Here is a 24,094-nt window from a genome sequence, read left to right as displayed (position 1 = left end):
TTATTGACAGGAACCAACCAGTTGGGGCGAAACTCATTTCCCACACAGGGGTAAAGAAGTTTGACCCCAAGTAGCTGGGAGAGGGGGTATTTAGGGGAAGAAACCACAATCCAAAGGGGCTAGGAAGGGTGTTATTGGAAAATTCCAAAAATACCAGTGATCATTGGAAAATTCAGAAAATACCAGTGATAATCACAAGGGGGGTATCACCACTTGACTGTGGCTTTCTGGCATGAGTCTAACCAACGTCTGTCTTGGGCAGGAGAATCATGGCGTCTGCCTCTCTGCCCTTCTTCCCAGAATTCTGTCTTTCCCGCCTACCTGAGATCCACCCTACCAACTAGCCCAACACAGTTTCTTTAATCAACTACTGAAAGTAATACAAATACAGAAGGACCTCCTATACCAATGAAATTATTGCCTACACCAAGTTCATAGAGATTTATATTTTTTTATCCTGAGAGTTTTAATAGTGCTGGCTTTATATTTAGGCCTATGGTCCATTTTGGGTTAACTTTTATATGTAGTTTGAGGTAGGAACCAGGTACAAGGCAATGGGACTTCCTTGCTGTGGTCATTAAGTCTGGCTGCCTAGATGTGGGACTACAGTATAGAACTGTTGAAGATTCGGACTGAAGATAAATTACCTATCTTAGATGTGGTAGACTACTTAAGCAAAGTAAGTTTTGTTTGATTTTGGATAGCACTGGCTTTGGGTTGGAGAACCCATAGTTTATGTGCTGTTTGTCTTTGCACATTTTCCTCTAGTTCAGAATGTGACATCTGAGAAGGAAATAGAGTCATCATCATTTCTAAAGGTAGTGTTTCCTTGGTTAGTCGATGGAAAATTAATTTAGAAAGAAACCGTAATGTAAGTTCTGTGAAATTCTAAGAAATTGTTTTATGGCCATCTATGTTATAATGAAGTTTTTATCAGTTAGTTAGTATTAGTCATGACCATCTTAAGCCTTCTTTGTGAATTATCCTAATACTGTAATTCAATGTTACACTAGGAGGTTGACTTTGTCCTGCAGTACAAACTATGTGACCTTGGGTAGTTTCGTTTGTAAGACAGGTAAGCCAGCCTTATCTGACTCCTAGGTTGATTGTGAAGTTCAAAGAGATAATGTATGGAGAGTATTTAGTAGTAACCTTTTAGGAGCAATTAAAGTGTTATTGTTTAAGTTGTGAAGGTCACCTTGTTCACTAGACTGGGTGCGTCTGACTCACGCCAATCCTCCACGTTTTCTCACAGCAGCAGGCTCGTGGACTTCCTTGTTGAATATTGCTAGTCAGATTAGTCAGATCCATTCATTTATACTTTTTAGAAAAATTATATGGTTCAAATAAAGTAGGAAGGTGTGTACGGTGACTCACATTTGTAATCCAAGCACTCAAGACGTGAAGCAGGAGGATTGCCACAAGCTCCAAAGTAAGTTCAAGACTGGCTTGTGCAACAGACTAAGATGCTGTTAAAAAAAAAAAAATAGGGTTTGATCCCATGCTTTTTCAGTCCCATGGGATCAAACCGGATTCTCTGAACGTGGCGGACAATGAGGGCTGACTGAGAAGCCAAGGACAATGGCACTGGGTTTTGATCCTACTGCATGTACTGGCTTTATGGGAGCCTAGTCTGTTTGGATGTGCACCTTCATTGACCTGGATGGAGAGGGGAGGACCTTGGACTTCCCACAGGGCAGGGAACCCTGACTGCTCTTTGGACTGGAGGGGGAGGGGAGAGGGAAATGGGAAGTGGGGAGGAGGCAGAAATTTTTAATAAAAATAAAATAAAATAAAATAGGGACTGGAGAGATAGCTTGGTGGGTAAGAGAGTTTACTGCTCTTTCAGAGGACCCAGGTTCAGCTTTTGACACCCACATCATGGCTCACCTGTAATTCCAGTTCCAGAGGGTATTATGGTTTCTTCCTCAGAATCCACGGGGACTGAAGAAACTTTTTTATTCTTCAGGTGAATAAGGGACATCACTCATTATACTTAGTTCTAGAGGACTCAAAACACTCTATTTATATGTTAAAATCACATAAATCATATGACAAAGCAGCCACAAAAGAAGCTAAGAAATGTGGCGTGTGTGTGCGTGCGCGCACGCGTGCTCACATGTGTGCTGTAAAGGAAGAAGGATTTATAAAAGAAAATATCACCAAGGATGGTGGCACATGCCTTTATGTGCACTTAGAAGGCAGAGGCCAGCCTGGTCAACATAGCAAGTTCCAGACCAGTAGAGCAATAAAACCCTGTCATCAATAATAATAACAAAATAAGAGAAAATATCCATAAGCTTACAGAATCTATGCTGGAAAACTCTAGCAATGTTTTTCTCCTTAGCTACGTATTCTAATTTGTATCTGGAGATTTGAGGAACAAGAGATGAAATAAAAGAGAATACTATATCCATAGAGCAACAATAAATTATTTTGATTAAAATAAAATTTTAAGATTTCTAGCAGAAAACAAAATCAATATTTATTTATTTGTTGTTTTTGTTTTTGAGACAGAGTTTCTTTGTATAACTCTGGCTGTCCTGAATCTAGCTATATATATCAGGCTGGCCTTGAATTCACAGAGTTTCACCTGCCTCTGCCTCTCAAGTTCTGAGATTAAAGACATGTGTCACCACTGCCTGGCAAAAATCAATATTTATAAAAAGAAATTTTATTATCTCATAAGAGGATATAAAATAAAATTATGAGAAATATAGTACCAAGTAAAGTTTTAAAAGGTAGAAAAATGAAAAAGGAAAAACTCGTAGAAAGTGGAGAGGTAGTTGGGCTTAGTTGAGCCCTCTGTGTGTATGTGTTTTTAATTCCTTTCTCTTTAACTTTTTTGGTCTCCAAGGAATCATAATATTCAGTTTTTGTCGTGATTTGTTTACTTTGTTCAAAGAAAAACTTCAGCATTGTGATTATACATGGAAACACACAAAGCTTCAAAGTCCCATTCCACATCCTGATTCGAGAGGGGCAGAAAGTAAGGACTGGTTTGTTTACTGGTAAATGGCAGGAGTTGAGCAGTGTGAACTTAGGAGCCGTGATGACACAGAAATGCAGGGTCTGATGCTGCGTCCAGCTCTCCCTTGTCTGCAGCCCCGTGGAGTGCTGAACCCTGTACTTAGTGTATTTCTGAGACCACGGGAAGCAGGACTGTGGGAACGGAAGGAGTACTGTGCAATCCAGAGGCCGATGGGATGGAGTCTGTGGTGAGCCTTAATTGGCTTCCTGGTAGAGGACCAGTGTGCTGGAGGACAGGGAATTTGCAGGGTGAGGTTTTAGTGGGCCATCATTATGTTGTTGCAGAACTGGAGGAGAGTGGTAGGAAAAAGATGAGAAGAAAACAGGCCGTCTGTATCTAGGGGGAGAGATGTGTGTCCTAGGGCCATCGTTCCCTTCTTTTCCTTCTCATGTAGGTGGTGAGACCCCCAGGGTCTGTAATGACTGCTAGGAGATTCTTGGATGCTGTGTTAAATATATTTATTTATTAATATAAATTAATATAATATATCTATATAATATAATAAATTAATATGCCTCTTAAATCAGATTTTTATCACAACCTAAAAAGCCACCTCATCTTTTTGGGGGGAGAGATGGGTAGTGTTGGGAACAGCCTTTCTCAGTAGCTGACCATCCTAGAGCTTACTATGTGGGTCAGGCTGGCCTCAAATTCTTGGTGATTCTCCTACTCAATCTCCTGTGTACTGGGATTATGGATCTATGCCACTGTGCCCAGCTCTGAAACCACTCATTCTTAAAAATGGACAATAAATTCTCCGCATGATTGAAATAGAGAAGGAGGACCATGCCAGTGGTTCTGCAGTGGCACATATGGCCGGGATCCTAGCTTATCTGGCCCATCCCTGTTCCCTCAAAAAAGAAGTAATTGCGTATAATAAAATGTATGGAGTGGTGGAGAATTTGCTAACATCTGGTTTTTGAGCCTTGGCTTCCGTTTTTATCTAAGTGTCCTCGGACAATTATATAACCTTCTTAAGCCTCAGTTTCCTCAGCTATACGATGGTATAGATATATGCCTTCGTTTGTGGCTGTGAAGATTAAATGAAGCTAAGCACATAGCGCATGGCTTTCGGCACATCGCAGCTAACCCTCCCTAGAGGTTTGTATTTTATGGTCCTGACTGTGGCTTAACTTTGAAGGACTGAGCTCACACATTCTTCAGAGAACTACTTAGCGATGTGCACACTCGAGAAGCCCACATCTTCTGAAGTGGCTTGTTAGAGACTCTTTCCCATGCAGATTTGCAAACCAAGTGTGTAAAAATCACACGCTGCACTTGTTGCCTGGCAGCACGTGTCCCTGAGTGGCAGTACATGGCTTGCATTGTAATGCTATCAGTGCTGGGGCCAGCTGGCTGGATGCACACTGCCCCTTGTGCTAGGAACTCCATTCCTCAACAGAATAGCAGCCAGCACTGGGGTTAACAGAAAATGACAAACCAGGCATGGATGAGGGAGGCGCCAGCAGAGCAGCGGGATGTCCTTTGATTTGCTTCTGTTATTTGCATGTCTATCTTGTGATGTCTGTGAAATGTTCAGAATGACAAAGTTTTTAAAAGACCTGCTGACTCCGCCTGGAAAATGTGAAAAACCTCCCATTTAGTGACCTATTATATCCAGCTAGCCTGAGTTTTCTATATCTTTTTCTTCATTTTTTATTAATGCAAACATTTGCATGAAGACAGAACCCTTGCTTCTTAAAGAGTTCATCTGCTCCTGCTGCTCACTGGCCTTGCCATGCAAGAGCACAACAGAACCTTTGTTATGCTTTCAGCAAAGCTGTTTATGAACGGTGGCTTACTGAGCACTGCTTCCTGTGCTCTGGATTTCCATTCTGTCTAAAAAGAAAATAGTTTTTAGGAGTGAAAAGAATTTAGACTTTCTTTTATTCGAGTCCTGGATGTCCAAATGGCGAGCAGCCCCCAGATTTGTGAGGAACTGGTAATTGCATCGAATGCAGTTTTCCACTTTACCTTGAGCATAGTGAGGCTCTTAGAACAATAGAAGGAACAAGTGCTTGCTCATTAGAATAGAGAGAAGGCAGTCAAAAGGCAACTTGAACCGTGCTTGAGAAGAGGACAAAAGCAGCTTCCTGCAAGAACCCTAATATTGTAGTTGAGGCTGTTTGGTCCTGAGGCCTGTGTGTTTGCACTGCCGTCTGTAGATCGTGTGCACAGTTTATGTAGGCAGTCAGTAAACATCTGGAGGACTCCTGTGTGGAAGGGGCTGCACGACCCTCAATGTTAAAGGGGCTAAAAGATAAATGAGTCATGATACTGTTCATTTTTAAGAACAAGAGGTCTGACAAAATGTGTTGCATGTGGGTAGCAGGAATAGCCTGTGTCTAGGAAAATGTGCCAGGGACATATCTAGGGTAGATGTTAGGGGTTCAGAAAGTGAAAAGATTGTTTCTAGCTGGAAGAGAATTGGGAAACACTTCTTGAAGCTGACAGATGGCATTTGAACTGGGCCTGGTGGGAAATGCAGGATTGGCTAGTCCAACCTTCCTAAAAGTAATGAGTAAAAGAGTATTGGTTTAGAAGATGATCCGAAGTGTATTTTCATAGGGTGTGTTGGTAGGGCTTTATACCATTAATGTAGATGATATACTAAATGTTAGCATGAATCTTATGAGTAAAGTAAACTGGGCCTTTCTGTCTAGCCTGGACTCTTCAGTCATTCGTCTTGTGTGATTTTTATGCGCTTTGGCCTGGGCCTGTGGAGCTTCTATAACTATCTACAATGGCCTCCTTTGCTTTTGTAACAGAAGTAGAAATGACCAGGATTACCAAGCATTGTTACAGTCATATCCTCGAGCAGGCTGTGGGCAGCTCTAGGGGGGATTTGACAGGTGAATCTGCCATTTGAAAACAATCTCCATCTTTACAGAGAGGCCTTCTCCATACAAGGCGAAAGAGCAGGAATTCTAATCCAGTGAGGGTTAGCCAACTTAAATGAGACTTGTCTAGTTGCCATTGTCAGGGAAGTGAGAGGCTGTTACTGTTATGTGATTAACAGAACAGTTTTTTTTTTAAAAAAAGCAACAACACTTTAAACATAAAATATCAAGTAAATTATAAAGTTTTACGTTAATATCTCATGGCTATTATCACTAACTTGAATTAAATCTCACATTGCCATTGTAAAAAACTTTGTTAATTTAATCATGATCTGTCAATCACCTTCCAAGATCTACAACTTTGGGAGACTATATGGGACAATTCATATCTACCTCGTGACTTTACTATTTGTGCCTGATGTAACATTGTAAGTGGTATGTCACTGTCCCCAGGATTGGCGGTTTGAAGGATTGGGTTGGGGTTTAAAGCTTTCTGGAAAATAGATTTATGTGCATTGACTTGTGGATCGCTATCTTTGCAAAGTTGTTTTCATGACAGGCATTTCTTGGTTCTTTAGGGGTCCCTCAGTTCCCTGTAGGAAGTGTAAATGCCATGTCAGGGTCCTCTGGTACTCAGGAAGTACATCTGTTATAATCTGCTCACTGAGCACTCCAAGCCGGAATCTCATTCTGTAGTTTCTGGTACTTGGAATTGCTGGGCTCCATCCTACTCATTCTGTATTATGAGATTTAGTCTGGAAATGCTATAATGGAATTTAAGCACTTAGTCTTAATTGGCATCCTCAAAATATATTCCCAGTTTTAGAGTAAGAAAAGGGAGAGAGGAGGAGTAATGGTTGCCCAGAGACTGTTTGGACTGAGGGACTCTGAGTTCTGCACATCTGTTAATGGTGCAGAGCCTCTTTAGGCTTTAGTTCTTTTTTTTTTTTTTTTTTTGCTTTTTCGAGACAGGGTTTCTCTGTGGTTTTGGAGCCTGTCCTGGAACTAGCTCTTGTAGACCAGGCTGGTCTCGAACTCACAGAGATCTGCCTGCCTCTGCCTCCTAGGCTTTAGTTCTTATACTCTACAGAGATCTTTAGTCACCACTTGCCTTCTGGTGTCACAGGTCATGTTAGCTTGTATGTTGTGTTTTGTCCACTTGTAGTACTCCTTTGGGTAATTCAGTGTGACTAGCTGTGTTCTGGTGCATTGGCCACACAGAGGCCATGGATTAGTTTTGTCTGTTTTATAATTAACTACTAATGTGAAAGATTGTTCTTTAATTTGTAAATTTGTTCCCAGAATTCTCCATTTGGTATATAGAATGCTACTTTTTTTGGGGAGTGGTGGCGAGGGAACTTGTGTGTCAGCCTGTCTAGTGTCTGGGATTGGGAGCGGCTCTCCCTTCAAGGGCAGCAGTCCAGACCAGAGCCTGAGTGGAGAGTCTGTCTTCACAGCTTTTAACCTTTCCTATTACAATTAGGAAAACATGGACAGGTGTTAATAGAAGAAATACAAACCAAACTCCCATTGAAATATACACAGCATTATTTGGAATCAATAAAGCTAAAAGCTGCCAAGAGTGGTGGTGTGTGCTTTTAGCCCCTGAACTTGGGAGATAGAGGCAGGAGGGTCTCTGAGTTCAAGGCCAGCCTGGTCTACGGAGCCAGTTCTTGAACAGCTAGGGCTACACAGAGAAATCCTGTCTCTAAAATACAGACAAGAAAGCTTTAGAATTTTTATCCATGTATTTGTTTGTTTATTTTGTGTGTATGGGACAGAGGTGTGAACATGTCTCATGCTACATGTTTAGAGGTCAGAAGACAACTTTGGAAGTCAAGTTTTTCCTTCCACCATGTGGGTTTTGGGGATTATGCTCAAAAGGTCAGGCATCCCTACCTCTGAGCCATCTTGCTAGCCCATATTTCTCTCTATATTTTTAAAGCATTCTTCTTAGGGTGGGAATGTAGCTTAGTTAGTAGAATGCTTGCCTCATCTGTCAAAAACCCTGGGTTCCCCAACACTGGTTGTGATGGTGTGTACGTTCAAGCCCATCTCTTGGGAGGTGACACAGAAGTCTTAGAAATTCAAGGTCATTCTACAGAATGACTTCAAATCCTGCCTGGACTACCTAAGGCCCTGTCTCAAGAAGAAAGGAACCTAGAGAAAGGAATGAAGAAAGTCTGCCTCTTAAACTGAGGAGAACTGCCACCCATCCACTCGTCTGTATCTTATCTGTGTCATCTGAAGCCATAAACAAAATTAGAGAGTATAATTTGAAAGCCTAGAGACAAAAGCCTAGAGGTGTTTATTAGAGTTCATAACTTAACTGTGTCGTTTACTCATTAAGCACCTTCCTACTGTTAGTAGTGAAGAGCTAAGTACATGTTAGAAGGGACACACGAAAGATTTGGGGCTTTTCTTATTTTGTTGTCCCCCCCCCCCTTGTTTCATTGATACAGTCTTGTTGTATATCCCTCATTAGTCTTGAATGTGCAACAATCCTCTTGCCTCAGCCTCCTGAGTGCTGGAATTTCAGGAGTAAACCAACTTGCTGTTTGTTTTTGAAAGGCAATAATGTCAAATGGAAGAACGTTAGCTTTAGGATCAAACCTGGATGTGAATCCTATCTCTCTGCCAGTGGCAGACTTCAGCTGGCTCCCTGACCTCTCTCTGCTGTCTGCTTCACTGAGCTGTATGGGAATTAAATGTGATAGTTTTTTCTCATTTCCTCATCCCCCTTGGTCAAGGGCAATTGGTTTAGTGTGGACTAAGATCAAAGATGTTCTTGCAGAAGATAAAATGTTTTAGCTGAACACACTGTTTTCTAGGACCCAGATAATACAAATAAAGATGGAAGATGCAAACAGTAAACCTAGAAGTCTAGAAACTTATTAATCCAGTTAGCTATTTGTTTGTACTTTACATGATCATGTATAGGATGATATTAGAAATTTATAAATGATGTTGAACTTGAGACATATAAGCAGTTTACATGACAGGCTGGTGGCTGAGCAGACTCAGATTCCTCATCCTAAAGAACAGTTTGAATTTAGTTTAACATTTATTTCTGCTCCTCAGCATTTGAGTCTTCAGAGCACAAAGAATGAAGTGTGCTTCACAAAAGTTCTGGAATGAGAGGAAAAAGTCAGGTTTAAGATAGAATATATGTGTAATATATGTATACATATACCCTGCTTTTTCCTACATTGCTACTTCCTTGTATTTGTTTATTTTTTCTCGGTTTTTCGAGACAGGGTTTCTCTGTGGTTTTGGAGCCTGTCCTGGAACTAGCTCTTGTAGACCAGGCTGGTCTCGAACTCACAGAGATCCGCCTGCCTCTGCCTCCCAAGTGCTGGGATTAAAGGCGTGCGCCACCACCGCCCGGCTCTTCCTTGTATTTATTGATAGCATGTATAGTAACTCATTAATATATTTCTGGTAAGACTTGTTTATTCAAGTGTTAAGACCGTTTTAGATGATAATTTAAAAGTGGAAATGGTGTAACTAATGCTGTGGGTGGAAATTCTAGACCCCTCAAGCAGGAATCCCCAAATAGGCTCCCTTATCGCTTAACTGTGAAATCAACAGCTGGCGCTTTGATGGTGTTTGTGTCTGGGAGGAGAGCAAAGGGAAATCAGTGTGGACTTTCCCCGTGGAAATTAGGGCCTGCTAAGTAATTAGCAGTTAATAAGTGAGTGCTTCCCACAGGTTTAAAAGTCCTAACTAGAATGGGTATATGATTATGTAAATTATTATAGATATAGAAACCTTTTTGTCGTTGTTGTTTGTTTTTTGAGACAGAGTCTTTCTACTTAGTCCTGGAACTCACAGAGCTCCACCTGCCTCTTCTGAGTGCTGGATTAAAGCAGTTTTTTTTTCTTCAGACACATTTTTAGTCCCAGTCATTTTAAAAGCAGGAGCCACTGTGGTATGAAGAGGTAGTGTGACCAGCATAGTCCGAGTCAACAGAACCAAGAAATTTCTGATCTACAGTTCCATTACTCCCTTGGTTCATATAAAAGATTAGGCAATGTTTACTTATACTTCATTTTACTTGGATTTTTCATTTTAGCGTGATGAAAGTATAAATGTCTATCTCAGACAATGCTATCAGATCATGATTTTTGCAACTAGGTGTTAATGGGGATTTCAGGACGGTGAAACCTTATTGGTACGGGTTGGAAGACTTAATCCTGACCGTGTTGTGGAAGTCACGGCAAAGCAGAAGAGGAAAAGCCAGTCTGAAATGCTTTTCCTTTTCCAAAAAGGCAGCTCAGGTGCCCAGATATCTTTCCCCTCCGGGGGTGCAGGTGTGCTGTTTGAATTCTTTAATCGCTCACATCAATTAAAACGACTCCTTTGCATTTCCAAAGCGGTGCAAAGCAGCGTTCTCCGCATTTACTGCTGGGCCAGAGCCTTGGACTTACTGAGTCTCATTGAAGTTTGAGCCACTGTAAGGATTTTCTGGGCTGGGTGGTACACTTAACCACAGAGAGCACGGAACTGATAAGAGCTACAGGTGAAGAGAACAGGAAGAGCGGTTAGAGAGAGCTCCACACTTCCTCTTGGCTGGCCGGAATTCCCACCGAGGAGCCTTTCCCTCCTGTCTCTGTGGCTCTTTTTTAACTCCTACCCTTAGCTCAGATTAAAGAAAGCAGCAGTGCTTTCTAGTTCCACTTTGTGACCTGCAAAGGGGTGGGGTGAATACCTTGTGGTAGAGTGACTGGTTCTTGGTAAGACACTTGGAAATTTGGAGGCAAGTCCTGACTTCACACAGATGCTGGTCTGTATGCAGGCAGGGACAGGATAATAAGGTGCTCACACACGTGACAGTCATGTATGTACATGTATGCCCACAGTTCACATGGACAGGACTAGATCACATCCCTCAGGGGATTTTGCTATATTCGTGCCTTCTGCTCTTGGTAACATGAAGATAACTTTGCTTCCATGGCTTGTTGTGAAGTGTTAATGATGAGGCGTTTGTGAAGAGCATGGGTGCTTGGACAAGACAAACCTTGATTTGAATCTCAGCTTCTCTTACTACTAGCTATGTGATCTCAAGCATGTTGCTTTAATTCTTTGAAGTTTCAGCTATTCCAACTGTAAAATAGAAGTCTTCAAATACTTACCATGAGATTCTTGCTAATATTAAATAAAATTATGCATTAGAACAATTAATACATTATCTGGCACATTGTTGAATAAGTTGGATAGGGGCTCAAAATAGTAGGTATTATTTGTAATATAGTAAACTAAGTGTCTGACTGAATGATAAATGTTAAACAGGCAAAATCCTACCCCCCTCCAGTCTATTTAAAAAAAAATTCTCCTTTTTTGCCCCTAGGATGAAAATACTTTGACTCTAACTATTACAAAAACATTCCCACTGACTTTCAGTCCCTGGAGCTAGGGAGGAGAAGGAGCAGGATTGCTTCTAAGTAGACGTTCTTTCATTTCTAATGAAGTGAAACGGGGGAGGGCATACTGATTTCTTGTACTTTCCTTAGGTGCAGGTAAGTCATCAGAAGCCAGAGAGCCCAAGGAAGGAAGGGTTTTGTGAAGCAGGTAGAAGAAAAGAAGGGGGTACAGCGGTGAAACATGACTGTGTTGTAATATTAGCCTGGCTGGGTTTTTCTTCTTAGTTTAATATACTTGAGTAGGAGGTTATTGAGAACAGTGTTAGAATTTGACATGCATGCATTATTTTTTAGCTTTACTCTCAAGACAGGGTTACAAGCATCTTTACTTCTTTGTAACTCTTCTGTTTGTTTTTACTACAGAGTTAAATTACATAGCTTTGTACACTTGATAAAGCCTCATACAAATGTAAGTTAAGTAACTATTCAAAGTTAAGCTGCAAAAAGCAGTCATTTGAACCCAGGTCTTTATGACTTTAATATACTATTACACGGGGCACAGAGACACATGCCCTTAGTCCTAACACTTGGGAGGGAGGCAGGTAAATCTCTCTGAGTTCAAGGCCAAACCTAGTCTACTTAGTGATTTCAGACCAGCCAAGGCTATATAATGAGATTCTGTCTCAAAAAAACAAGCAACAAATAAATCTGCCTCTCTACCTCTATTACCTATCTCTATCTATGTTTACAAGATAGATGTTTTTTTTAAAAGAATAAGTTTTAATTAACATTATTATTGTACATTATTGTTAACTATTATACAAACTAATTGATTTTATTGTGATGTTTCCATTTCTGTATGTACATCATGCTTTGATCATATCCACCCTTCTTTCTCTTCCCTCTGTGTCCTAGTCCCCTCTGATCCTCTCCTCAGTCGCTTTGATACTTGTCTTTCTATGCCAAGCTTTTTTGACAAGTTTGTGGATTAATTCACACATTTCCCAGTAAGTACAAATGCAGATTGGTTGGTTGTTTTTTTTTGTTTGTTTGTTTTTGGTTTTGTTTTTTCAAGACAGGGTTTCTCTGTAGCTTTGGAGCCTGTCCTGGAACTAGCTCTTGTAGACCAGGCTGGTCTCGAACTCACAGAGATCCGCGTGCCTCTGCCTCCCGAGTGCTGGGATTAAAGGCGTGTGCCACCACCACCCGGCCAAATGCAGCTTGTGTATATCTAACAATAAGTGTACCTAATAAATTTTTGCTGTTTCCCAAGGTTAATAATGTCCACCTGTAACAGCATTGAAATTGTCGTGTTCCTTAGCCTTTTCCAGTAACTTTTAAAAATTAGAGATCTGAATTTTCTTTATGATCAGATCATCTGTTTCCTGGAATGTATCTGGCCATGCACAGATGGGAGAGGGCAGAGGGCTGAGCCCGTGGTTATTGAAAACAAGAGTAGAAGGTGGGGATCATAGCTCAGTTATGGAGAGGACAGAGGGGCTCAGCCCTTGGTTATTGAAAACAAGAGTAGAAGGTGGTGCTGATGGCTAGTTAGGCTGCAGTAGGTCATGTTTTGCACTTATCTCTTTCACCCTTTGGGATCATAGCTCAGTTATGGCCAGCGAGCTGTGTCTCTCTTCCACCCCGCCAGGACAGAAATGACACCTTGACTTCCATGGATTTTTATTGGGTTTGGAAGAAATTTGTTTTTTTAGTCTCTCCCATTTTTCCTTACTTTTTCTTTTCTGTTTGCAGCTCAACGACATGTGCTTACCTACATGGAGGATGCAGTGTGCCAGTTGCTGGAGCACAGGGAGGACATTAGCCAGTATGGCATTGCCCGGTTCTTCACTGAATAGTGAGTATGAGTGCTTTGCTGGTTGGGCAGGCCCAAAGGAGGTACTTGGCAGCAGGCAGGATGCATGAACCAGTAGAGATGATGTAGTAGTAATGACTCTCGGCTGGATAGGATGGTTGAAGCTGCCCGACATGTGTAGGAACAAGAACATGCCTTTGGTGCAGCTACTTTGTTCAGTGGTGTGTCCAATGGATGGTCAGGACTATGGTGATTTTTTGATTTATTAAGTATGTTTGTTCCTTATGATTTTTGTTTGTTGGTTTTACCTTTTAAGATTAATTTATTTTTAAATTTTATGTGTATGAGTGTTTTGTCTGCATGTGTATCCATATACCATGTACATGCCCATAGAGGTCAGAAGAGGGTATCAGACTCCCTGGAACTGGAATTATAGGCTGTTGTGAGTCACTGTGTGGATGTTAAGAATTAACCCAGGGTCCTCTGCAGTAGTGGCCAGTGCTCTTGTTCACTGACCCAGCTCTCTAGTCCTACCCGGATTATGATTTTTAACTTTCCCCTTTAGCCACAACACTAGCTGATTTCTGCTATTTGGTGATCGTTTTCATGGCTGGTTTTTCTCATGAATTTGTTTTAAATGTTGTGCCTGTGTACTTTTCTTTTCACAGGATGTTGTACTAATTGCTTAATGATTATATATTTTGAAAGGGTCACACTTCATTGTGAAGTATACATCAAGTGTTTGAAGATCAACATAATTGCTATTTTGAGAATATTACCAAGTGGTTTTTAAGCTAATCACTTTCAAACATTTTAATCTTCATGAAAGGTTATACTAAAGAAGCACAAAGCAGTATTATTTTTACTACTTATTTTTGTGTTTATTAGTATTATAACTAATATACTCTTACTATTGTATATAACTTTTCTTGTGTTTTTGGAACATTCTAAGTAAGGGTGAGTTACCCACTGCCAGCTTCCTTTTAAGGTAATCCAGAACTGAAGTCCATTTTCCCTGAATACAAAGGTGTCTTTTTCCACTATCAGCTCTCCAGGGGATTTTTGGGCACCAAACACCTGTTCTAGTGGCCTCCCCAATGTGGGTTGCTTTTTTAAAAAAATATTTATTTATGTATTATGTATACAATATTCTTTCTGCATTATGCCTGAAGGCCAAAAGAGGGCACCAGACCTCATTACAGATGGTTGTGATCCACCATGGTTGCTGGGAATTGAACTCAGGACCTTTGGAAGAGCAGGCAATGATCTTAACCTCTGAGCCATCTCTCCAGCCCCCCAATGTGGGTTGTAATTAAAAGAAAGGGAATATTGTTTGAGGGGCATCTAGGTTGTTTCCAGGTTCTGGCTATTACAAATAATGCTGCTGTGAATATAGTTGAGCACATGTCCTTGTAGTATAACTGAGCATCTTTTGGGTATATGCCCAAGAGTGGTGTTGCTGGGTTCTGACGTATATTGATTCCAAATTTTTTGAGATACCACCATATTGATTTCCAGAATAGTTGTACAAGTTTGCACTCTCACCAGCAATGAAGGAGTGTCCCCTTACTTCACATCCTCTCCAGCATAAGCTGTCATCAGTGTTTTTGATCTTAGCCATTCTGACTGGTGTAAGATGGTATCTCAAAGTTGTTTTGTTTTGTATTTCCATGATGGCTAAGGATGTTGAACATTTCCTTAAGAGTCTTTCAGCTATGTTGAGAATTCTCTGCTTAGTTCTGTACCCCATTTTTAATTGGGTTATTTGGAATTTTGATGTCTAATTTCTTGAGTTCTTTATATATTTTGGAGATCAATCCTTTGTCTCAGGTAGAGTTGGTTAAGATCTTTTCCCATTCAGTAGGCTGCCTTTTTGTCTTATTGACTGTGTCCTTTATTTTACAGAAGCTTCTCAGTTTCAAGAGGTCCTGTTTATTTATTGTGCCTCTCAGTGTCTGTGCTACTAGTGTTGTATTTAGGAAGTGGTCTCCTGTGTCCATGCATTGAAGGCTACTTCCCACTTTCTCTTCTATCAAGTTCAGTGTGGTCGGATTTATATTGAGGTTTTTAATCCACTTGAACTTGAGTTTTGTGCATGGGGATAGATAAGGATCTATCTTCATTCTTCTATATGTTGACATCTAGTTATGCCAGCACCATTTGTTGAAGATGCTTTCTTTTTTCCATTGTATAATTTTAGCTTCTTTGTCAAAAATCAGGTGTTCATAGCTGTGTGGATTAATATCCGGGTCTTTGATTTGATTCCATTGATCGACCTCTCTGCTTTTATGCCAATACCAAGCTGTTTTCAATACTGTAGATCTGTAGTAGAGTTTGATGTCAGGGATTGTGATTCCTCCGGAAGTTCCTTTATTGTATAGGACTGTTTTGGCTATCCTGTTTTTTTTGTTTTTCCATATGAAGTTGAGTTTTGTTCTTTCAAGGTCTATGAAGAATTGTGTTGGAATTTTGATGGGGATTGCATTGAATCTATAGATTGCTTTTGGTAGGATTGCCTTTTTTATTATATTGATCCTACCTATCCAAGAGCATGGGAGATCTTTCCATTTTCTGGTATCTTTTTCAATTTCTTTCTTCAAAGACTTAAAGTTCTTGTCAAAATTCTTTGGTTAGTGTTACCCCAAGATATTTTATGTTATTTGTGGCTATTGTGAATGGTGATGATTCTCTGATTTTGATCTCAGCCCATTTATCATCTCTGTAAAGGAGGACTATTGATTTTTTTTTAGTTGATCTTGTGTCCCCCTACATTACTGAAGTTCTATTAGGAGTTCCCTAGTAGAGTTTTTGGGGTCACTTTTGGGGTCACTGTCATATCATCTGCAAATAACCAAAGTTTGATTTCTTTCTTTCTAATTTGTATCCCCTTGATCTCCTTTTGTTGTCTTATTTCTCTAGCCAGAACTTCAAGAACTATGTTGAATAGACATGGAGAGAGTAGACAGCCTTGTCTTGTTCCTGATTTTAGTGGAATTGCTTTGAGTTTCTCTCCATTTAATTTAATGTTGGCCATTGGCTTGCTGTGTATTGTTTTATTATGTTTGATATGTTCCTTGTATCCTTGATCTCTCCAAGACCTTTATCATGAAGGGGTGTTGGATTTTGTTGAATGCTTTTTCATCATCTAACGAGAGGATCATATGGCTTTTTTTTTCCAGTTTATTTATATGGTGGATTACATTGACGGATTTTTGTATGTTGAATCATCTCTGTATCTCTGGGATGAAGCCAAGTTGATCATGGTGGGTGATTTTTTTTTATATGTTCTTGGATTCTGTTTGCCAGTATTTTATTGAGTATTTTTGCGTCTATCTTCATGAGTGATATTGTTCTGTAATTCTCTTTCTTGGTTGAGTCTTTGTGTGGTTTTGGTATCAGGGTAATTGTAGTCTCATAAAAAGAGTTTGGCAATGTTTCTTCTGTTTCTATTATGTGGGACACTTTGAGGAGTATAGGTATTAGCTCTTCTTTGAAGTTCTGGTAGAATTTTGCATTGAAACCATACAGCCCTGGGCTTTTTTTGGTTGGGAGACTTTTGGTGATAGTTTCTATTTCCTTGCAGTTTATAGGTCTGTTTAAATTGTCCACCTGGTCTTGATTTAATTTTGGTATGTGGTACCTTTCCAGAAAATTGTCCATTTCTTTTACATTTTCCAATTTTGTGAAGTACAGGTTTTTGTAGTGTGACCTAATGATTTTCTGGATTTCCTCAGTGTCTGTTGTTATGTTCTCCTTTCCATTACTGATTTTGTTAATTTGGATGTTCTCTCTCTGTCTGTTGATTAGAATCAGCTCTTTGTTTCATTGATTTTTTTGTATTGTTTTCTTTGTTTCTATTTAATTGATTTTACACCTCAATTTGATTTTTTTCCTGTCTTCTACTCTTCTGGGTGAGTCTGCTTCTTTTTGTTCTAGAACTTTCAGGTGTGCTGTTAAGTCACTAGTGTGAGCCTTCTCCACTTTCTTTATGTGGGCACTTAGTACGATGAACTTTCCACTTAGCACTGCTTTCATAATGCCCCATAGGTTTGGATGTGTTGTGTCTTAATTTTTGTTGAATTCTAGGAAGTCTTTAATTTCTTTCTTTATTTCTTTCTTGACCCAGGGGTGGTTCAGTAGATCACTGTTTAATTTCCATGTGTTTGTGGGCTTTCTGAAATTAGTGTCACTGTTGAATTCTAATTTTAAGACATGGTGATCTGATAAGATATAGGTGGTTACTCCAATTTTTTTTGTATCTGTTGAGGTTTGCTTTGTTATCAAGTATGTGGTCAATTTTAGAGGAGGTTCCATGAGGTGCTGAGAAGGTATATTCTTTTGTGTTTTGGTGGAATGTTCTATAGATGTCTGTTAATTCCATTTGAGTCATGATATCTGTTAGTTCTCTTATTTCTCTGTTAGGTGTCTCTCTGATTGACCTGACCAGTGGTGAGAGTGGAGTGTTTAAAGTCTCCTACTATTAGTGTGTGGGGTTTGATGTGTGATTTAAACTTTAGTAATTTTTTTTTACATATGTGGGTGACCTTGTATTTGGGGCATAGATGTTTAGGATTGAGACTTCGTCTTAATGAATTGTTCCTGTTATGAGTATAAATGTCCTTGTCCATCTCTTTTGATTGATTTTAGTTTGAAGTCTATTTTGTTAGTTATTAGGATAGCACCCACTCGTTTCTTAGGTCCGTTTGCTTGGAAAACCTTTTCCCAACCCTTTACTATGAGGTAATGTCTTTCTTTGAGGTCGAGGTGTGTTTCTTGTATACAGCAGAAGGATGGATCCTGCTTTTGTATCCATTCTCTTAGCCTGTGTCTTTTTATGCGTGAATTGAGTCAATTGATATTAAGAGATATTAATGACCAGTGATCGTCAATTCCTGTTATTTTTCTGTGGTAGTGTGTGTGTTTCCCTTCTTTGGGTTTTGTTGGTGTGAGGTTATCTGTTGCGTGTGTTTTTGTGGATACAGTTAGCTTCCTTGTGTTGGGGTTTTCCTTCTAGGCACTTTCTGTAGGGCTGGATTTGTGGATAGGTATTGTTTAAATTTGGTTTTGTCATGGAATATCTTGTTTTCTCCATCAATGGTGATTGAGAGCTTTGCTTGGTGTAGTCATCTGGGTTTGCATCCATGGTCTCTTAGTGTCTGTAGCACATCTATCCAGGACCTTCTGGCTTTCATGGTTTCCATTGAGAAGTCAGGTGTAATTCTGATGAGTCCGTGCCTATATGTTACTTGACCTTTTTCCTTTGCAGCTCTTAATATTCTTTATGTTTTGCGTTTTGATTATTATATGGTGAGGGAACTTTTTATTGATCCAGTTTATTTGGTGTTCTGTAAGCTTCTTGTACCTTCATTTAATATCCTTCTTTAGGTTGGGAAAGTTTTCTTCTATGATTTTGTTGAATATATTTTCTGTGTTCTTTTCATGTTGTGTCAGATTTCCTGGGTGTTTTGTGTTAAGAATCTATTGGATTTAATGTTTTCTTTGACTAGTGAATCTATTTCCTCTATAGTATCTTCAACCCCTGAGATTCTCTCTTCTATCTCTTGTATTCTGTTGGTTTCTGTAGTTCCCATTCATTTACCCAGATTTTCCATATCCAGAATTCCTTCGGTTTATGTTTTCTTTATTGTCTCTATTTCAGACTTCAAGTCTTTTTTTTTTTTTTTTGGTTTTTTCGAGACAGGGTTTCTCTGTGACTTTGGAGCCTGTCCTGGAACTAGCTCTGTAGACCAGGCTGGTCTCGAACTCACAGAGATCCGCCTGCCTCTGCCTCCCGAGTGCTGGGATTAAAGGCGTGCGCCACCATTGCCCGGCTCAGACTTCAAGTCTTGAACTGTTTGTTTCACCTATTTGTTTTTTTTTTCTTGGTTTCTTGGTTTTCTTTGAGAGATTTATTAACTTCTTCCAATTTTTTTGTTTGTTTTTTTCTCCATTTCTGTAAGGGATTTTTTTTTATTTCCTCTTTAAAGGTCTCCATCATCTTCCTAAAGTTATGTTTAAGATCATTTTCTTCTGCTTCTACTGGGTTAGGATGATAAAGTCTTCCTGTTGTATGGCCACTGGGTTCTGGTGTTACCATGTTGCTTTTTAGATTGTTGGATGAATTTTTGCATTGACAGCTACCCATTTGTTTTTTCAGTTGATGCCATCACTGTCTTTGCATCTTAGTCCAATCCTAAGTGGCTGTCTGTGTCTTGGGAACTGTTATTGGTCTGCTCTGTACTGTCACTGTCTGTGTCTCAGGGGTTTTGGAGCAACCTACCTGCAGGAAACTCGCCTTTTGGCTGGTTTTGGCTGCCTTTTGGCCAAGGCAGGTGGGGGAGGGGCTCAGGGTTTTGCCCTTGTATGGAGGGTCTAAAGAGTAGGGTGTCCCACCCGGTGGCTGGTCACTTGCCTCTTGGTCCTCTCTGTGTAGTCGCAGGCAGTGTTTCCTACTACTCTTATTTTTGATCCTCCCATACAAACCATTTCCTCCAATCCCTATTGTTGATTTCAGAGAGTAAAGCTCTATAGATTCTTCCCTTCAAGAAATACGAGGTGTTTCTAGTTCCCTGTTGTGCCCGCCTCCACCAGCAAGGAAGACGCAACACCGGAGCTCTTCTTGCAAGCAGTTTATTCAGGACCTTGTTCACAGCAAGGTTTCTTCTTCTTCTTCTTCTTCTTCTTCTTCTTCTTCTTCTTCTTCTTCTCCTCCTCCTCCTCCTCCTCCTCCTCCTCCTCCTCCTCCTCCTTCCCCCCCCCCCCCCTCTCTCTCTCTCTCTCCCCCAGCCCTTAAGTAGGCATGGACTACCAACCCTGGATTGCCAGAGATTAAATTTAAAACCAAAAAAACAAACAAAAGCTGTTCTCTGTTGGCTAACCTGAGCAGAGTTCTGACATTGGTTGAAACTGCCGCATCTTTGAGATGAGTTTGACAAAGCTTTGCCTACTGCCGCTAACGACTGTGCTTCTCTGCTACAGCTCTTTAAACTAGATGTGATTGTTACCCCTATTTTATTGATGGGGCTCCTCAATTTAAAGGTAAAAAGCCTTCAGGTTTTAAAACTAGTAACTGTCAGAGTTAAGAAATCAAGCATTGTTTGCAATATTACCAAGTATACTGCTCTCTACGGCTTCCAAGCTACTTTCCTGCCTAATGGTAGGGGAAGCCTGAAGGCGTAAGTCATAAACAATGCCACACCAGTTTGGAATTATGATTATTAGGGTGGTATTTATTTAAAGGGGAAAAAACGTACAGATAACTGTCAGCCCTCTGCGCAACCAGGAAGGAAGTCTAGTCGCCGGCGGAGCAGGAAGTGAAGAGAGAGAGGAGAGGGAAGTGGCCGCTTTTTTAAAGGGAGAGAGACCACGCCCCAATGGGCTGGTATCTCAGTGGCTATAGGCTGGAGGAGGGAGGACCTCCCGCAACACCTCCCCCTTTTGTTTAAATAAGAGAGTTCTAAACCTACTATGAAATTATATACAATAAGTACAAATATCCTATTCTAACTAGGTCTTGTATAATAAATAACTTGGCCAAGTCATGAGAGAAAGTAACTACATTTATATAGTCTTCAACCCCATCGAAGATCTGAGAAGGGAAATAATGTTACCTGGGTCATTAGGAAGTTCAGTAAAACAACTTCCAAAACATGCAACAAATCACAGAGACAACTAGCTACCTGGGCAATCACCCAAAGTCACTTTAGCAGCGTTGAAGCAACCAACTTTGGCTAAGGCCTAACATAACTGACATACCATTTTCAAAGGCAAGCAACTTTTCAAAACTATCTTATCCTGTCTTGGCAGGATATGACAGCCCTGTTTTATCCACTGATGCACGCTCTGTATCTTTGTCAGTGGTTGAGGTATGGGTATTTCTTTGCCCCAAGGCCAGTTCTGCCAAAAAGAAAGGCTCCAGGTGGAGTGTCTTTGGTGCTCAACATTCTCTCGGGAATAGAGTGGTGTTGCCAGGAGCAATTGTGTCTCACTACCACAAAACTCTGAGTTAGATTAAAGGCCATTTTCTACAGCTCTTTGAAGAAGTTGAAGATTATCTATCTATACTGAGTATAATCTCTATATATCTAAAGAACCTGATTAGTCTAATTATAAATGACAAACTTAGATGACTATTAGTCTATATAATTCTCAATATCTATCTAACTTAAAGACTAAGACAATAAACGACTGTGAAATAAATGAGGACAATGACCTCCAAATATAAACAATGTACAAATATACATTGCAGTAGGTAAATATATATCAATACACAACATTATATAAGTATCTTAATCAGAGGTAGAAATGTACACTGCAATATGGTAAATATATACAATATATATATCAATACATAAAAATGTTTTAAACAGAGGTAGAAACATGCATGCATACAATAGTCAATATAATTTAACTTTGTATCAATATACAAGAATCTATACCAATATATTTGTCTAAAAACAGTAACTCACAATTACAAATCTATTATCCCTTCATCCCTCTTTTTTTTTTTCAAAATGATCCCTGAGCTTATAAAATTCCTCCCCCAACCCTCAATCGTATACTAATTATAATCAACCCCTAAATGATGTCCCTAAACCCAAGGGCAAACTTTACTGGGAGAGGGGACGTCGTCCTCTAGAATTACTTCCAGCTGTCATGGGGGCAACGTTCTTTCTGGGGGATCCTGTGAAAGTAAAATGATGGTTAAATTTCAAGATCAATGTCTTTTAAAATTGCCAATAGTCTCTGAGTATTTTGTGCAGGTCTGGCCAAAATGTTGTATAAGATGTGCACCATTTCAGCTAACCAAGTTGGAACTGTCTTGTGCAGCTGGTACCCAAAGCAGGTCTTGTAGTAGAGCTATCAGTATCATGACGTCATATCAACCAGGTGGAGTTGTTGTTATGGGGCCCCATCTTCTTCCTGGAAACTTCAAATGTCACTTCAGGAAAATCTCATTGTTTATTGTGAAAAACTTAAACATTAATCATATAGACATATATGTATATATTCACTGAAAGGCATGATAGATATATTCAATGAAAAGTATGATAGATATGAAGAAAAGCAAAGATGTTTTCTAAACTCATATTTCTTTCTGTCCCATATCATGGCTCTTGACATGAGACAGAAACTCCAGAAACTCTGGGTTTTTCTCTTACTAACAGGCTTGGAATTGGAGAGGGACTGAGCCAGAGTCCAACTTCAAAACCAGCTTTATAAATTTAGAAATATGGTTTAATATTACTTACACAAACCATTCAGTTTTCTTGATATTTCCTATTGGGCAGGTATTTTTCCATCTGTCAGTATCCAAACATCCAGGGTCCCTTGAATTTCTCAAAGATGAGTGTTTTCCTGTGGAGATAAGAACAGAACCCTGCCCCCATTCTATATGTTTTTCTTACCACCTGTATGAATATCATCATTGTGGATGAGTTGTCATTTCTCCTTTCCAAGAGGTATCTGCTCTTCAAATTGAAACTTTATTAATTTTGATGGTATCCACAATTTTTCTTCTCCTGTGGAAACAAGAGCAAAACCCCTTCCCCAACGTAGCACATCTCCTGGTTTCCACTGAGAGGTCAGCACATCTTTGAAATAAATCGGTTGATTTAGTTCAGCAGACCTTTCCATTATCCAATGTCTTTCTGCTGCTGTCTCATTAGCGTTAAGAAAATTCAAGGTTAATAAAGCATTATGTAATCTATTCCTGGGGGTATTTTCGATCCCTTTCTGTTTGTTCAGCATATCCTTTATAGTACGATTTGATCTTTCTATAACTGCCTGACCTGTAGGATTATTTGGTATACCTGTAATGTGTCTTATATTATAATAATCAAAAAAGCGTTTCATTTTCTTAGATACATATGCTGGACCATTATCTGTCTTTATTTGCGCAGGTATACCCATGATGGCCATAACTTCCGATAAATGTGTGATTACTGAATCAGCCTTTTCTGAGCTCAGGGCAGTAGCCCATTGAAAACCTGAACACGTGTCTATGGTGTGGTGTACATAATTTAATTTACCAAATTCCATAAAGTGGAACACATCCATCTGCCAGATTTCATTTCTCTTGGTACCCTTTGGGTTACTCCCTGCAGGCAACGGTGTTTGATTATAGAAAGAACAAGTAGGACATCTTTTATAATGTCCTTAGCTTGTTGCCAAGTAATGGAAAATTCTTTCTTTAGGCCTTTACTATTGACATGATGCTTCTTATGAAATTCTGAGGCCTGCAACACACTTCCAAACAATAATTGATCAATCTCAGCGTTGCCTTGGGCTCGAGGACCAGGCAGACATGTATGGGACTGGATGTGTGTTATGTACATAGGACAAAGCCTGTTCCTGATTATGTCTTGTACCTGGATAAACAATGAAGTCAACTCTGTGTCATCTGGTATAAATTCAGCGGTTTCAATATGCAAGATAACTCTTTCTGCATATTGTGAATCTGTAACTATATTAAGAGGTTCTTTAAAATCCCTTAGCACCATAAGAATGGCATATAATTCTGCCTTCTGGACAGAATTATAAGGGCTTTGTTCCACCTTACTCAATTCATCTGACTTGTAACCTGCGTTCCCTGATTTATTTGCATCAGTATAGAACATACGGCCTCCAGTTATTGGAGCATCACGTACAATTCTAGGAAGAATCCAAGAAGTTCTTTTTTATAAGGTTGAGTCTACCACTTTTGGGATAGTTGCTATTAATTTCTCCAAAAAAATTAGCACAAGCTCTTTGCCATGGTTCATTGTCTTCCCATAACTTTTTTATTTCTTCAGTAGTAAAAGGCACTATAATTTCTGCTAGATCTATACCTGCTAGTTGACGAAGTCTCAGCTTACCTTTTATAATTAATTCAGAGACTTTTTCCACAAAAGTTTTTAATTTTTTACTTGGTTTATTAGGTATAAATATCCACTCTAAAATAATATCTTCCCTCTGCATTAGAATCCCTGTAGGAGAAATTCTGGAAGGCAATATGACTAGGATGCAGCTAAGATTTGGATTCACCCTATCCACATGTGCCTCC

The 24,094-nt window shown here is 39.7% G+C and overlaps 1 protein-coding gene across 1 annotated transcript in view; it reads left to right on the top strand.

Moving 5' to 3' along the window:
* CUNH11orf49 (chromosome unknown C11orf49 homolog) overlaps positions 1–24,094 on the top strand; it is a 182,825-nt gene that overhangs the window by 11,244 nt on the left and 147,487 nt on the right. Inside the window, exon 2 of the mRNA XM_041637475.1 lies at positions 12,990–13,092. Coding sequence (XP_041493409.1) covers positions 12,990–13,092 — 103 coding nt within the window. The remainder of the gene's footprint in view (positions 1–12,989; positions 13,093–24,094) is intronic.

Source organism: Microtus oregoni, unplaced genomic scaffold (genome assembly GCF_018167655.1).
Source record: "Microtus oregoni isolate MIOR12 unplaced genomic scaffold, Mior012 000053F_ref0000044, whole genome shotgun sequence".
In the NCBI taxonomy this organism is placed as follows: Eukaryota; Metazoa; Chordata; class Mammalia; order Rodentia; family Cricetidae; genus Microtus; species Microtus oregoni.
The sequence above is the reverse complement of the archived record's forward strand: the minus strand, read 5'-3'. Positions and strand labels throughout refer to the sequence as shown.